We start from the raw sequence: 16,949 nt of genomic DNA on the forward strand, positions 1-16,949 counted from the left end.
AAATGTCCAGGTGTATGTCCAACATTTTCCCTTGTACATCTTTAATCAATTAATTGTTATTGTCTTGTGGAATAAAATTGGATTCAACTGCTGTGGTGTCTTTAGCCATTTGGGTACTCCAAGAGGGGCTTACACAGATCAATGATTGGTGCCAAAGGCATGGACTCAAACTAAAGGCAAAAAAATGCATTATAATCATCATCCCCTTTGGTAAAAGCAGTGTCCCTACTAACTACCAAATATACAACAATATCTTAAGTATGAATGCTATAGGGTACCTCTCAACCTCTTAGAGCAAAAAATCTGGACAAAGCCCAAAATGATGGGGGACAAATAGGGACAGGTTTTAAATATTGCTCTTACAAACTTAGAAAGTTGATAGAATAATAGATTTTGCATTAGCATGAATTTTCTGAAGGATGTGGAGTCTTAAACTCAAATGTTTGTCATTATTTAATGATGGGAAAGTGTTACCTTATTAACATTAATGAGTTCATGTGCATCATTATCATTTAATGGACAGTAAGATGCTTCAATGGGTTCACTTGCCAAAGAGCACCACTGAAGCAATAGAGATGAAATAGATACTGCACTGAAACCACAGTTTAGGATGATGCTCCTGTCTGTAGAAGAAGGAGAGACTTGTGTGTGTGCACGTGTGTGTGTGTGTGTGTGTGTGTGTGTGTGTGTGTGTGTGTGTGTGTGTGTGTGTGTGTGTGTGTGTGTGTGTGTCTAGAAACCAGGAATGCAGCAACATATAATGGTCTTTTGTATTACACAAGAGAGGAATGTAAGACCTGGTGCCATGGTACAGAAAAAAAACCCTGAATGTGCCCCAAATAACCTCTGTTTAATTAGTAGCATGAGTGCTGGAGGAGCTGACCAGACAATATGGGTCACCCATCTTGGAGAGTAGGAGAGAGCCTAGGCTCACTGCAATAGCAGAATTAAGAGCTTGTGAGTTGTGCACTGCAAGCTGTATAGTGCTTGGTCAGGAGGTTGACCATATGAGGAAGCAGACACATACCTCCCAAAAGCAGTCATAGTGGAACTCACAAGATTGCCGTGGGGTGGTAGGGTTAGCACATACTCTCAGGCTGCAGTATGATGCTGCATCAATGTCCTCAAGCTGCTCACTGTCTCCCATACGTGGGTTTGATTGAGCTCCAGTGAGGCTTAGGCTTAGAGAATGAGAGCAGGAGCTGGTGGTAGCTGATGACCAGCTTCAAGGAGATAAACAAAGAGTGAAGAATGTCGGAACCACTTTTTACAAAATCATCGGAGGACAGTACAACACATGTAGACAGACTCTGAAACAGGCTGTAACTGTAGTAAAACCATAAGGATCAGTCACAACATGATTCTAGGACCAAGGATAGATTAACCATGTGTCAGAAACATTCGGAGAGGCATGGACGGCTCTCGTGTTGATGAAGTTGTTTGGATGAAAGTTTGTATTACTTTCTTATGTCATTTCTGGCTTAAACTGGCTTGCTTCAGGATTATATACAGCAGTAACAGGACAGCCGAATGAAGAAATGATCAGTGGATCCTTACAGATAGGGTCACATTTTTTAAGTAGTGTGATACCCATTTATTGCTGATGACCAAGTAGTATCTCACACAGATAAAAACAAGCAAATAGTAAGAAGGTTACACAGACAAACCATTCAATAAAAACTACAAGAAAAGATGCAGCCAAGCTATAGTCTTCACTGTGTAGTACCTTAAACCTCCTGTAGTGGAGACCCATGGGATATATGCAAATGACCCCTTAAGGACATACCACTGCTTCACCTACATGTATTCTTAATGTCCATGACTTTTTACTTTTTAAGTCTTTATGGGTAATTTCAGGCTGATGAAGCCAAACTCTACTAGCTGTAGACATGCATTTTGCTGACTTTTTCTGACCTTGTCATTACAGCATAAGTTGATTGTTTGGGTATACTTTAGAAACACAGGACTTAATACATAGTCTTATGCTGATAAACATTAAGGGGCTTGCAAAATATTCTAAACAACATTGGGTGCTCTGTTTTCCTCCCACATTCCAAACACATACAGTAGGTGGATTGGACACTGTAATTTGGTGGTAGCTGTGTGTGTGTGTGTGTGTGTGTGTGTGTGTGTGTGTGTGTGTGTGTGTGTGTGTGTGTGTGTGTGTGTGTGTGTGTGGTATGGCCACCCAGCAGCTCAGCAGTTAGAAAATTTCCTCTAGATCCCCTAGATGATTGTCATTGTTGAAGTGACCCCAATCCCTATGAGAGAAAATGGGAAAAAAGGGTCATGAATGGATGGGTGGATACATATAAACATAAATATATCAAAATAAATATAGTGCATGTAGTGCCATGAAAATGTTCCAATATCAATTAAAATACACCCTGGTTCAGTGCTACTGTAGCACAAGACCTGAGCTTAACAATACTTAAGATAACAATTTCCCTACATGCTGTCAAGATCACATCTAGCAATTAGCACTAAAATATAATAAAATGCCAGCAAGAAAACTCCACTGCAGCAACTCCAATAGCCCCTCAAATTCCAGAAAGTAATCAAAGAAGCAGGTAAAAAACACACTTTAACACCACAGTACTTCGGCTAAGTGCTTTCCTTCCTTTTTAATAACAACAGCATCAGAGCTAAAAAAGTCCCCATTACATGCTTTAAATAGTTCATTTAAAATTAGTCACACCAGAATAAGCATTCATGCACAGATACTCCCAGACCCACTTGCACACTATCCCTGTATATACATACACACAAGTACATAAACAAGCCATTGCACACTCCAATACACTCATTTACTACTATTTACCTTGATCGTCTCTTTATGCAGTATAAAACTAGCCCTATTTCTTCTACAGATCACCCCCCCGTGAAATGTTTAGTTGTATGCTGTTACCTAGAAACATAAAGTTATCACATTTTCTAAACTACTCTTCAAGGTACAAAACACCTAACAACTCCCTAGAGGTGTTGTCACTCCTGTATGAAGTTAAACAAGTCCAAGGGGTGGACAGTTACCAGAAGCACAACACCATCAATTAAAGTAGTATAAATACCTCTATAAGAAATGAAACAATGAAGCAACCTACACACAAGTGGTAGGGTATGCTCCAAATTGCAAAGATAAGCATTTATTGCTGCATTTTTTAGTGTAATTAAACAATTAAGCTCAGAAATGCTCCATGGGCTACATTAAGAAAGTTTCTGGGCTGCATCTGGACCCTATGCCATAGACAGTTTTAATAACAACATTAATAGCTGGGTACCTGACTCTGTGGCACAGAGCAATACAAAACTAACTGTGCCCCAGATGAGCCATGTTTGGCAATCAACACAGCCACTGCAGGGACTGGGGGTGGCTGATACTAGCTCATCTATCCTGAGCAGAGGTAGGCAATCTAGGTCCACTGTAACTGCAGCATTAAAAGCCTGGCAAGCTCCATGCTACTGCTTGTTCATGAGGTTGCACTGACCTCTTGAAGGCAGTCATAACAAAGCTCACAAGGCTGCTGTTTGGACATGGGGTTAGAGCATATCCCCAGCAGCAGTTTGATTCTATAGCAGTGTCTTTTATCTGTTAACTGGCCCTGGACATGAGTCGGGTACAGCCAAGTGGACGTCTGAGAGTGAGTGAGGAGAGGTGAGCAAGTGGTAGTTGATGATCAGCTGTAGGTGAGCTTTAAACAATTACTGGCTCTGTGCCACAGTTGGCTGAGAGGTCCTTTTCAAGATGGGATGCTTGCTTTCCATTTTCTCTAGCCTGAAGGATGTATGTTTTCTTTTATCAGTAGACCAGCAACCTTCATTGTTCAGTTCTTCTACTTTCTGTGTCATAGAAAGTTCTAGTGAACACCACAAAGATCTCAGCAAACCTCAATTAATGTAGCTCTGATTGTAACTGCAATAATTGTAGCCCTTGTTCAGATGGTCTCTTTTTATTCGTTTCTCCAATATAACTCTGCAGTAGTAAAAGGAAAGTACTTCATATCTAAATCTAAAGTATCTTTATTTCCACATCTGGAGGAATTGTCACTCATTCAAAATAACTACTGTTTTCTTTGGAGCTTTAAGACTGTCTTTTATATCTATCTAGCCATATATATATATATATATATATATATATATATATATATATATATATATATATATATATATATATATATATATATATATATATATATATATATATATATATATATATATATATATATATATATATATATATAAACCGAAAGACCTTCACAATACTCCAACTTGGCATAATAAAAAAATGTATTCCTTCTGTGTATCCCAGCATCCTCTGAATTAAATTAATTGCTCAGCTGAGCAACTTCTCAACTATCTTAACCTTCTGTAAAAGCCTGATCTGTTATTCTTCACTAGAAGTTAATCCTTCTATACTATCAGCATGCATACTTGCTGTACCACAGTTATTTCAGATTCTTCTGATAAAACCTTTTTTCAGATGAGCACTATATTTGAAATCACCAAACAACCACACTCTATTGCTAAGAGTAGCCTTTTGCAAGGGATTAAATCAAACTCCTTTAGAGACTGCTTATGCAAATACTTGTACTATTTCATAGCAACTGCATCATCAATAATATTTCAGGGCTAAATATCTAGAGATGCAGACCACCCTGTACTGTCTTCCATTCAGGGGTGGGAGGATGACATAATGGTTAAGGTGCTTACCTTAAAGACACAAGGTGCAGGGTTTGATTCTCACATGGGGTAACTCGCTAGGCTTCAAATGGCCCAAAAGGGCAGTTAGCCTAGTACTAACCTATGAACCTATTCAGAGTGAGTTTGATCAACCCATTGGTTGTGGTCAAACCGGTTTATGATGTCTCTTTGAACCAAATTTAAAAAATTGTATGTATTCTGGATGTATGCAAGGCCATCAAAACCTTCATGGCACCAAAAAGTGTTTGTTTATTGGCTTGCCATTGTACTACTTATTGTTATTACAAAAATTAAGACCCTCACTGTTTCCACTAGAATGTCCATAATAAGAACAACTGTCTCTTCAGCTGTACTTTGCAAAAATGTTTCTAAAAGGAAATTTGTGAAGCTGCAACTTGGGCTTCTGTCTTCACATTCACAGAGCACTAAAAGTGCCGAAGCAGGACTGGGTTTAGTTGAACACTCTTCTCTTGGAATTTCTGCTATCTTAAATGAACCTGATCCTTGGGCTTGGGCCTGTTTGCTATATAGCTGCAGGAGTCTTTCTCCAAGAAAAATAGTGTAGTTGAATGAGATAACCATCATAACCATGGACCGTCAAGGAGAAAGGTTTTTGCAGCATAATGATATTATCCCACCATCATTAGTTTTGTATTTCCTTTCCACCCTACCCATCATAACTTTTAAATATTTACTGGTATATCACAGTATTCTTGTTATTAGCATTTTGCACTTTATTTTATTGCAATAATCATCAAATTATGTTGAACTGTACCACTGTTCTTTTGAATTCTTAAAAAGTCATTTAATGATTCAGGGCTATTCATTAAGTGACATGACTGATTTTACATCTCACATTAGTTTCTTATAGTATTATTCTATCTGTGTGTTTATGCAGTGTTTTATTACATATGCTATCATAATGTGTTTAATTTTAGTGAATTAAAGCTTCATGTATTTCTTGTTAAAATTAAAAAAAATGTTGCAAGTTACTCGCAGCTTTATATTGTGGTGCATTTACATCTGTACATCAACACTGAATGCCACCTTATGCTTGGGAAGATATTCACTTGTGTAAAAAATTAGGCACAAAGAGAACTGATATCAGAAAGTATAAACTTATTTATTGCATCACTGTAATAGTATTTTGATGAACAACTACTTCATGTGGTGGTACTTTCTCTCTGTATCTACTCTATTTCTGAAGGTGAGGTTAGCATCTAAACAGAAGTAAAGAGTACAGTAGCAGTTGCAGGCTTTATCCTCTCCCAGAAAAAGGGCATTTTACACAACTATTGAGATCAGACATGATCACAATTGTAGGCCAGTGTAGTGAAAATATTAATCTCCACTTTTTTACCTCAGAATGGATTCGTAGTATGAGATTTGTTCTCAGTCCATATATAATTATGAAATACAAAAATAAAACGTCGATAGAATATGTTGTTTAAACAAATCATCATTACAGAATACATGTTCTTCCCAATAATATGCAAGAATGTTGTGGTAGCTATTGGCACAAGGTGTGCCCATAGCTATTATGGTTCTTTGTTTCTAAAGCTGTGACTGAGCAAAAGAAAGAATTTATGTTCTGGAATAAACGTAACAGGTTTTAGAGTTTATGAAGAATCTAATCTGTTATCTTTTTTTTATGATCTCATATAAGTCTTAGTAAATATTGTATAAATTCTATTGTTTCTTTTCTTACACACAAAGCACTCTTACTAACATAATCATAAAAAAGATGAGAAGAAATACCATGATAAAAAGTGTAATTAGTATTTCAAAAGTAGGTGGCACACCTCAAGTAACAAGTGTGATAAAACTATGAGCTATAGTATTAGATAACTGGGCTCCATCTTCAGCTTCATTGTTTCGTGACTGCTGTTTTATCACTACTATCAGGGACTTAAAAAATTGCTGGAGTATAGCAATTAGTGTAATCATTACAGTTCTGAAAAATAATTAGAACTGATATTAAAATGATAGATATTATAGAAGAAGATTAAAAACTTAGCAAAGTTGGTCCTTACACGCAGTAGCCTTTCCCTAACAAGAAGCACACAATTGGCTTCCCTTCTTTGTTTTAAGTAGTGCTAAGAAATTCTTAATTTAATCTTTTCCATTTTTAAACACCCCCTTCCCCATTAGGTAGTCTCTGTTGTTCATTTCTGGTCTAAGCAGAATAATGTAACATTTAGGAACAAATATACAAAGCAGCAGTCCAGCCCCTGAGGATATAATGGCAAATATTTCTACAGCCACCATATATTTCCCTTGTGTGCTCAGATAGGCTGGGATAAATGACATCCATACACTAACAAATACCATCATACTGAATGATATAAATTTTGCCTCATTAAAGCTGTCTGGGAGCTTCCTAGACAGAAATGCAACTACCAGGCTTATTGTGGCTAAGAGGCCCATATATGACAACATGCACCAGAATGACACAGGTGAACCTTCATTACATTCTATAATGATCCTTCCTGTTACAGAAGTTGCATTTTCATCCCGAAATGGAGGCAAGACAATTAACCAAGAACCGCATATCATTACCTGAACAGAAGTACAAACCATAACTAAAATCTTTGGCAGTCTGGGTCCTGCATATTTCTGCAGAGTGCTGTTTGGCTTACTGGCACTGAAGGCAATGACTACTACAACAGTTTTGGCTAAAACACAAGAGATAGACAATGTAAAAATGATGCCAAATGCACCTTGCTGAAGCATACATGTCGCATGTGTGGGGCGGCCTATGAAAATTAATGAACAGAGGAAACACAACATAAGACTAAATAAGAGTGCATAGCTAAGCTCCCTGTTGTTTGCTTTGACAATAGGGGTGTGATGGTTCTTTCTAAAGACCATTAGGATAACAGCAGCAGCCATTGTTAGAAATATAGAAACTGTAGTCAACACTGTGCCTAGATGTTCTTCATAGGAAAGGAACTCGATTATTTTCTTGACACACTTATCTTGTCTCTCACTGGGCCAACCATCCTTAGGACATTTCAGACAATCAATGGAATCTGGAAAGAAATTGAAGACAAAGTGTAAACTTAAGTCAAGTTTTATTCTATGTTTCTTCTGTTTTCTTCTGATTTGACCAGTAATCAAATTAAAATAACTAAACCTATCCAGAAATTGAATAAAAAGGGCATAACTAAAATAATAAATACATATACAATGATGTGTCCTGAAACTAAAAAGAGACTTTTCTGCAATGGCTGCCAGTCTGTAGGCCTCTGTGGCTCCATCATATTGCATATTTACTAAAAACAGTAGATGATATAAAGCAAATGTATTTTAAATTAGTTAAGTTGTAAGACATCAACTAACTGGTTTACAGTCATTAAACCAGTTAGAATAAACTTGTCTTTGTAATTATCAAACAATAATAAATTAAGGCATCTCTTTACATGCCATGTGTTAACATTTAAATATTAGTAAGTAAAGCATTTCTCTCTTTTTTCTCCATGTCCCCTAAGGACAGTGGTATCACTTGTATAACTACTATGTCAGTAATAGTTCCCATAACCTTGCTCTTCTCTCAAATGAATGACTATTATGTCATTAATGACTGGTATAAGCTTGCTATAATCTGTTATATATAGGCCATGACACTCTTTAGAATTGTTTGATTTATCATGGAGACTCAGCTGCACATATCACCTCTTATCCATACTCTTAGCCCACAGAAGCTATTGCTGCTTTAAGAGACACGTTTGCTCCCTCCCCCTTATCCTGAACTCCCTAATCAACCTGGGCTAGAAGTGCAGTCACCAGCAAATGTGTGCCAGTGGCAGAGAGAAGATGAATACCTGCATAACTGCTTTGTTAAATTCCGACCTTCTGATTAAGATGACATCTGTCACTGGACAGTGATTGGGAAGTACTGCACCATGAGTTCACCACTGAATGATCAAATTAGACATCATACTGTTGTACCAACATTTACAGAAGTGATAGCCAAAACAGTCAAAGGCAGAAACACATGTCCTCAGCAAAATGTTAGCTTTATTACTGAGGGAAAGCCTCTTGACCCTCCATGCATGGAGAGATTACCCACAACTCAAAATAACATACAGTAAGTCTGTGAATGCACTTGAAGTTAGTGAAATATCATCAGAGAGTGAAAGCTGGCTTTCTCATTTCAAATGCTGAATTTTACACAAACGATATTGCTAAAACAACATTTAATAAATTATAGTTTGTAAACATTGGCTGGCTCTGAATGATCATAGCTCTGGGTATGTCATACATCCTCTCTTCATAATCCTTCAGTGATCACAACTCAGTTCCAGACCAAGGGTACTACTGTCACAGGCAGAAATACAGATTCTGCACTGTGGGCTACTTGGGCTACTTCTCAGTTTCCCTATCACCTTACGTGAATAAAAGTAATGTGTTTCTGAAACAGGAAAACTGCCTGATAATCTGCTTTAGCTTTTGAAATGCAGACTACACTAGGTATTTCTGTGGTGTTCCCTAATAGAAGACACCAGTTAGAAATTAGTACACCATGTGGCTGGTGTTGATCTAGTCTTTAGATGAAACATGGCTTCATGGGACCTTCTGGCTGAGCTGGTGAGTATTAAAGACCTCACAGCATTAAGGGCTTTTGCAGAAAACAAGAATCTAAACCACTTTTATCTTAATGACTCTTATTTCATAGATAGTATAGCATCTCTAACCAGGGATTCCCCCACATCTAATCCTAACCCTGTTCAGCAGCCATGTATCACCCCATCTACTTTCACCTCCAAACTTGTGCCCACATGCTATAAAAAACTACTTCAGCTGATGAGCTTCCAAGCACATACCTTAAATAGCAGTCAGTAGTATTGCCTACCCTGTCTCAATCCTTATAAATAGGTCAGTCCAGGAATTCCATGTTCATTCTCTTTGGAAAACATTGCATATTATCCCTCTGCATAAAGGAGAAAATTCAACAGACATTACTAACTTTAAACCTATAGCAATCTTACTCCACCCTGTCTCCAAAACAATTGAAAAATGTATTCAAAAACAATTGCTAAACTGTCTCCTGCAGAATGAACCCCTTTCCCCCACACAACATGGTCTCCTTCCTTCGTGTAGTACTAACACTGCACTTCTAATCTACATAGATGCAGTCAGTAAAGCTATTGATAATGGCAAACTAGTATCTACCTTATTTCTAAACTTGTCTAAAGCCTTCAACACAGTTTGTCACAGAAAACTTCTACTTTGAATAGCCTCAATAGGTCTGTTTCAGTCCACCCATCTGTGGTTCAAAAGTTGCCTATCCAATAGGTATCAGTCAGTAAAATGGCACTCCACCCTCTCTCCATACCTCCCAATCACCACTGGTGTACCACAAAGCTCTATACTTGGTACCCTATTCTTTAACATTCCCACCAATACCCTCTGCAAATCCATTCAACAGGCCTCCCTAATACAGTGCACAGATGATCATGTACTTGCAACATGGCACACCTCCAAAAATTACTCAGGAAGCTATAACAACAACTGAAACATAGCTTTTGATAATACAGCTATTGATGTCACTTTTCATAGCAAATTATTAGGAATGATAGGGGATGGTAATCTTAAATCTTACCTGTAGATACAAAATTGCATAAGAAAAACTCATCAAAAACCTGGGATGCTTTATAGAGCCCAAAACTTTCTTACTGATGCAACTAAAGCTACACTTGCCACTACTTATCTCCTTCTCACACTTCTTTATGGTGCTCCCATCCTTATTAACCTTCAGGCATCACAAAAATCAAAACTTGAACAATGTTATTACAAAGTTGCTTAATTCGCAGCAAATACCTCTTTCAGAACGCACAACTGTATAGCACTAAAAAGTATAAATTGGTTAGAATGGATCTACCTGAGAACAACAAAAGCTGGAAATGCTGACAACCAGAAGAATGACACCGGAAGACCGACCAAAATCCCGACACTGAAAACACCGACATGCGAAACAAGCTCGACTGTGTAAGTATGTGATAGTGACGGACTTTAGGGTTAGGGTGCGGGTAAGATAGGTGTGCAATAGTGATGGACTTTAGGGTTAGGGTGCGGGTAAGGTAAGTGTGCGATAGTGATGGACTTTAGGGTTAGGGTGCGGGTAAGGTAAGTGTGCAATAGTGACGGACTTTAGGGTTAGGGTTTTGGTTAAGGTTAGTGCATAGATAGTTGTGTATGTAAGGTTTAATGTAGGTTTGTAAGGTTTTTGGTGTGCTTGTGTTGTGTGTGTGTTTCTGGAAAAGGTATTTGTTTTGTTTTATTGACTGTCAGGATTGTGGTTTGTCGGGCATGTGAACTTTCGAGTTTTTCAACTTTCAGTGTTGTGGTGTCTGTGATCTCGTTGTTGGTGTTTTTGCTTGTCGGTGTTATGAGGTAGATCTGTTAGAACTACCCCATCAACTAACATATACACAGCTTCTTATCACCTATAAAATTATCCAGAATCCATCTGATTGTCAAGAACTAAGCAATATTCTACACAGCTATGTTCCTAGTTGGTCAGTATAATCTAGTGACGAAAAACTCCTGTCTATCCACAAACCTATCATATCTGCTGGGTATTGTCTATACTGATACCATGTTGCTAAGGCCTGGAGCTTCTTATCTCTATCCATCAAATCATAACCCTCCCTTCCATCCTTCAAAAACATTCTGAAAGACGTCCAAGCCAAACCCTGGCTCTGTTCTTGCTCAACATCAGGAAAAACTATACCCCTAAATGTGAACAAGAACCTATTCATAAGTTGCATCTCCTAACTCTCCCTACTTCACTCACTTCCTTGCTTCTGTCAATTACTGGCCCTTGGCTTTCTCTCTAAATATACCATTAGCCTGCTTGTCTCTCACTTCATATTGGAATTCCTGTTCACATTACACTATCTTTCCTTTAATTTCTGTATAAACTGGCTAAAATTCTCAAAGAATTAAATTATTGTCATAGAAATTCTATTCTTAATCAATGTTTTCATACTATGTCTAAATTGGTATAATTATTTAAACTGCATTTTTCTGCATTATTTTTAAAGACTTTAAAATTATTGTTCTTAAAATGTTTTGTAATACTTTAGAGCTTTTGTCTCTGGGCCACCTATGAAAATAGGCTCCTACCCAGTCTGACTTTCCCAACAATCAAATGTCAATAAATAAAATAACTTACATGATCTTGAACTAAATCATCAATAGTATTTGCATCATCTCATGCTATAAGAATTAATAAATATCCATTATAACACATTCAGATTTATCTTTATACTAGGCAAATACAGAATAATCTGTACACTCTTATGAAATTTAACAAAATACACCACCCAAAAAAAAAAAAAATCTATACACCTGCAAAGAAGAAAAAAAACAAATCCAGCCTCTCTCCTCAAAACATCGTGGCACCCCACACTGATACATTGTTGCACTGTGAACATAAACACAACCTTTTGTAAGCCTATGACATAAGGGCAAACTCCCCATATATTATGTGGTCCTTATCAGAAGTGTGAGACCTGACAGTGCAAGTCATGATTCAAGGAAAAACTAACTGTGATTTAAATAGAGTTAATGGAAAATTCCAAAACCTGCTATTACAGCATTCTACAGAGAGCTTTTAATCTCTTGTGCTCCTTAGGATCAGAGGTAAGTGTGAGGCTGCCAGCCCAGCTAGCTGGAATTTTGTAAATAATTATATGTCATTTGTAACTATTAATATGATTCATATGCTTGCCTTACAAATGTAAGAAAACTATATGTTATGTGAGTATTAATCTACTGGTGCAGAAGTGTATGTTGAACTGTATGTTATGTACTGAGCTTCAAGAATGTAACCACAGTGTACCCTGCTAGAAAAGAGAAGAAATGTGTATAAACTATATGCCTGTGCAATGTGTGTTCTTATAGTAGAAGTTGGAACTTGGAACATACAGAGTTAACTTTCAAACTTTGAGAAAATAAGTGAAGAATTTTATGATTGTGTTTATCGCAGCAAGAAGACAGCATGTCTACAGCTAGAAGTTCTTTTTATTGTCTGGAAACAGAAATAATTACAGGTTTCAAATGTAATTTAACTGTTTTATGACTTCCAGTTCTAGGCAAACTTCTGAGAGATAAGTATTTTTCACAGAGAAATGTTAAATTCTGTTGGTATCTGTTAGCCTGGGAACTGAAGGCAAGTGACATATAGTGATGTGTTGTTATTAATTTAAGAACAATCTCAGAGAAAGTCTGGGCATTTTGTATTTGTCATTGGATCTGAAAACATCCTTTCATCAGCACTTGTCTTGCCAATAGTAAGTAACTAGATTACAGTTATTTCTTTTAGAGATAGATAGGGATATAGTAAAATTAGTTAAGATGTTTTCTGTATTTATTTGAGACTGTCCTGCAATGTTGTTTTAAAATATTTTTTGTGATTCTGAACTCTGTAGTCATTGTGCTGAGTTATTGAATATTGTCTTATTCTTTTATTGTTTATTATTATTATATATATTTAAACCTTTTAATTGTGGCTGGTTTGTTTAGAGATATTTAAGCTCTTAGAGTACTTGCACATGTATTTGGTGACACTGTATAGGCCACTCCTAAATAGCCTTAAAAGTCTTGGTCACACTTACCATTTGGATAATAGTAACTTTACTAAGTAGAATTGGTCACCCTTTGTAAGGGCCTTATAGTAGCTGATAAGTAGTGGTTAGTTGATTGCATTGAGAAAGTGTTGTTACCTGAAAGCTTTGCTTTAATAAAGTTTTTGCTTGATGTTGAAGTAGTGGTTGGTGGCAGCTGGTACTACCTTATAGTATGGGCAGAAAGGGGCATAGCTAGTAAACCTGTGCCAGCCTTCTCCAGAAGTGTCTGTGTGTTTGTAAATAAATCAACTCTCAAAGTGTGTGTGTGTGTGTGTGTGTGTGTGTGTGTGTGTGTGTGTGTGTGTGTGTGTGTGTGTGTGTGTGTGTGTGTGTGTGTGTGTGTGTGTGTGTGTGTCAGCTACTTGGGCAGGGACATGAAGCACTGGTTGGACAGAGAGGGTGCTGGAGGTTTTGGCTTGACCACTCAGCTGAGATCTTAACCATATGGCTGTGCCAGTGGGAATTCTCATTGGGGATCTGGAGAGAGGGGGAGAAACTGTAGAGAAAGGGAATGTATTAACTTGCATGTATTACTAAAAATGGTTTGTGTACGTGATAAACGAATGTGCAGAGGAATGGAAAAGTACTGAGTGACCATTAAAGGTTGTTTTTCTTATTTGTGCCTTATAAGGAAGCAAGAAGCTTCAACAAGCTATAACCTTTTATGTACATATTGCTGAAACTTGATGACAAGTATGTTCTGTTGACAGTTAGAATTTAACTGATTAACATGTTTTAAGGAAGTTAGATTTTCTGCTTGAGACCCCAGCAACAGGGTCCAGTTTGACATGTGCACGCAGTTAATTAGTCAATATTCAAATCTGCCTAGCCTAGCAACAAGCACACTTCTGTTAAAACTTTGAAACTTGTTCAGTTGTGATTGGTTTAGAGTAAACAGAATGATGAGTTCTTTTGTTTTAACAAATTGCTGAGTTGGCACTGATATCCTGTATAGGCTGCTGATTTTTGTATCTTGGGGTGGCACTTTATGATTTACTGTGCCTCCCACACATGTGTGTTTAATAAAGATTTTAACTGCTGCCAAGATACGGACTCATTTATTACCAGCCTTAACAAAACCAGTCCCAGATTGACTGTGATCTCTGTGTGTGCTCTTAAGGGATATTGTACTTTACTGTGTGTAAGTACTTGTCATCCTCCCAATGTGCATGTTCCTCATTGGTGTTAGTGGTGAGGCTTGAGGCTCCTTGATTACTGGGCCTGTGCAGGGGCATTGCATATTAATTGGTGACAGTGGTGGTATAGCCACATCACATATTATTTGGTTGATGGTGGTGAGTTAGTCACATCACATATTAATTGGCTTGTAGTAGTGTGGATATTGAATTCCTGTAGCCTGTGTACAGTGGTCACTGGAGGTGTTTGTACTTTTAATCAGCCATACAGTGAACATTTAGAGTTCATATCACAATTGTTTTATTTATTTATTTTTTGTTAGCTTAGTTAGTCAGGGAGAGCAGGCAAGCATGTCAGCAGAGGAGTATGGTAAGCTGACAAGGAGACAGTTGGCTGAGATGTGCCAGAATAAAGGACTGATGCATGGAAACCTGACTAAAGCAGACATGATTGCAGGTTTAGTCACAGCTGCATCAGACAACAGCAACCAGGAGGACAATCAGACTGGCTGTGGAGATGTACAACCCTCAGAAAATGAACAGCTCAACCTTTCCACAGAGGACTTAAAAATCCATCTGGAGTTAAAGAGACTTGCGTTGGAGGCCAAACATTTGGAAATCGAAGCTGCAGAGAGACTGAAGCATCTAGAGACTGAGGAAAATAAGAAACTGCTACACCTGGAAGCTGAGGAGAAGGAGAGGCAGAGGCAACATGAAAAGGAGATGCTGACTCTTCTCCAAAGTAATGGAGGTAATGGGAAAGGGAGTAACAGAACCCCAGAAGCAACAAAGGTCAGTAAATTTCTTCCACAATTTACAGAGAGGGATAATTTTGATAGTTTCATTGCTATGTCTGAGAAGGTATGTAAACAGTATAATGTTGACCAAGGGTTCTGGGAGCGGTTCCTGACTCCCTTACTCCATGATAAAGCTGTAACTGTTGTTTCCAAACTGTCTGATACTGACTATTTAAATTATAATATTGTAAAGAACTGTTTGCTAGAATTTGTCAAGTTAACACCAAAAGCTTACAGGAAAATGTTTTGTGAGCATAGACACAAGGCAGATGAAAGTATGTGTGAATATGTTGTTGAACTGAGCACTTATTTTCATAGGTGGGTGAGTGGGTGTCAAGTCACCACTTTAGAAGGGCTGGCAGACCTTTTGTTGAGGTATCAAGCCCTTAGCACTTTGCCTGAGGACATGAGAATCTGGTTAGCTGATAGACAATGTACTACTGCAGATGAGTTGGAGAAAAAGGGAGACCCATACTTAGCAAGCAGGGAATCACTGCACAGGAAAAGGACACCCAGTTCTGCTTATGCATCTAAGGGAACCCATGGTGTACAGCCCAGACTGCCCCAACAGAGTGTGCCAGTAGCAGGGGAGCCAGTAGTCTAGGTACATGTCCAGGACCTAGGGTTAAATGTTTTAAATCCAACCAGTGAAGCCATGTAGCATATAGCTCTCCATGGAGGCAATGTGGGGAACAAAAGGTTGGAGAGCCAGTAAGAAGGAATGACAAAATGCCAACAGTAGGTTGTCTTGAGACAACAAGGGTACCAAAATACCACAAGAGGTTATATCCTGTCTTAGTGAATGGGAAAGAGGCCATGGCTAAGAGAGGCACAGCCTCTGACCTAACCATTGTGAGGTCTGCAATGGTTACAGAGGAGCACTACTTGCTTGGGCAGTCTACTCCAGTCAGAGCCTAAGGAGGGACCCCACTCCAAATACCTTTGGCTAGGGTTCACCTTGACTAGGAGGGTGGAAAAGGAAGACAGCAAGTAGGTGTGTTTGAGAATATTCCTGCAGATGTCCTGACAGGGAATGATTTTGATAATGCAGTACCATGTGTGCACACAGTTACATGCAGTCATGCTTGAAGACAAGCATGTGGGTCTGTTTGCCTGGGGGAGACCCAGACAGACTTCACACTTACAGCCAGGACTGTTGAGGTGGTTACTTCAGGGAGGGATCCACCCTGTAGCAGTGAGACTGAAGTGAGCTACACCTGCTTGTGGATACTGATGTTCCCTTGGACAGAGTGACTGCAAGGGCAGAGGTGAATAGTAGTAACCAGGCTGACAGTGACACACTGCTGTCAGAGGATACTGGACTTCCTGTAGAAGGAGAGCTGGGAGTGGTTACAAAGAGAGAGTTGAGACAGGCTCAGCTCTCAGACCCTACATTACAAGGCCTGAGAGAGGTAGCTAGTGAGGCACCTGATTTTTAAGGGAAGGAGGAATCTGTATACTGGGGCAAAGGGTTATTGTAGAGAGAGTGGACCCCTGAGGGAGGACTAGAGGGTGAGAGAATACAGCAGCTGGTAGTACCCAGACCCTACTATCTGGCACTTCTAGTCATAGCCCATGATATTCCCCTTGCAGGTCATATGGGCATACAAGTACAAAGAGACATATTATGCAGAACATTTATTGGCCTGGGATTTCCAGAGATGTAACAGAGTACTGCAGGA

At 38.5% G+C, this 16,949-nt stretch overlaps 1 protein-coding gene across 1 annotated transcript in view; it reads right to left on the reverse strand.

The window, feature by feature from the left end:
- Nucleotides 1-6,810: 6,810 nt before the first annotated feature.
- LOC122803762 (extracellular calcium-sensing receptor-like) overlaps nucleotides 6,811-16,949 on the reverse strand; it is a 351,505-nt gene continuing 341,366 nt past the window's right edge. The window contains exon 5 of the mRNA XM_044073453.1: nucleotides 6,811-7,730. Coding sequence (XP_043929388.1) covers nucleotides 6,811-7,730 — 920 coding nt within the window. The remainder of the gene's footprint in view (nucleotides 7,731-16,949) is intronic.

This window comes from Protopterus annectens, chromosome 6.part0 (assembly GCF_019279795.1).
Source record: "Protopterus annectens isolate FY-2018-M chromosome 6.part0, PAN1.0, whole genome shotgun sequence".
In the NCBI taxonomy this organism is placed as follows: domain Eukaryota; kingdom Metazoa; phylum Chordata; order Ceratodontiformes; family Protopteridae; genus Protopterus; species Protopterus annectens.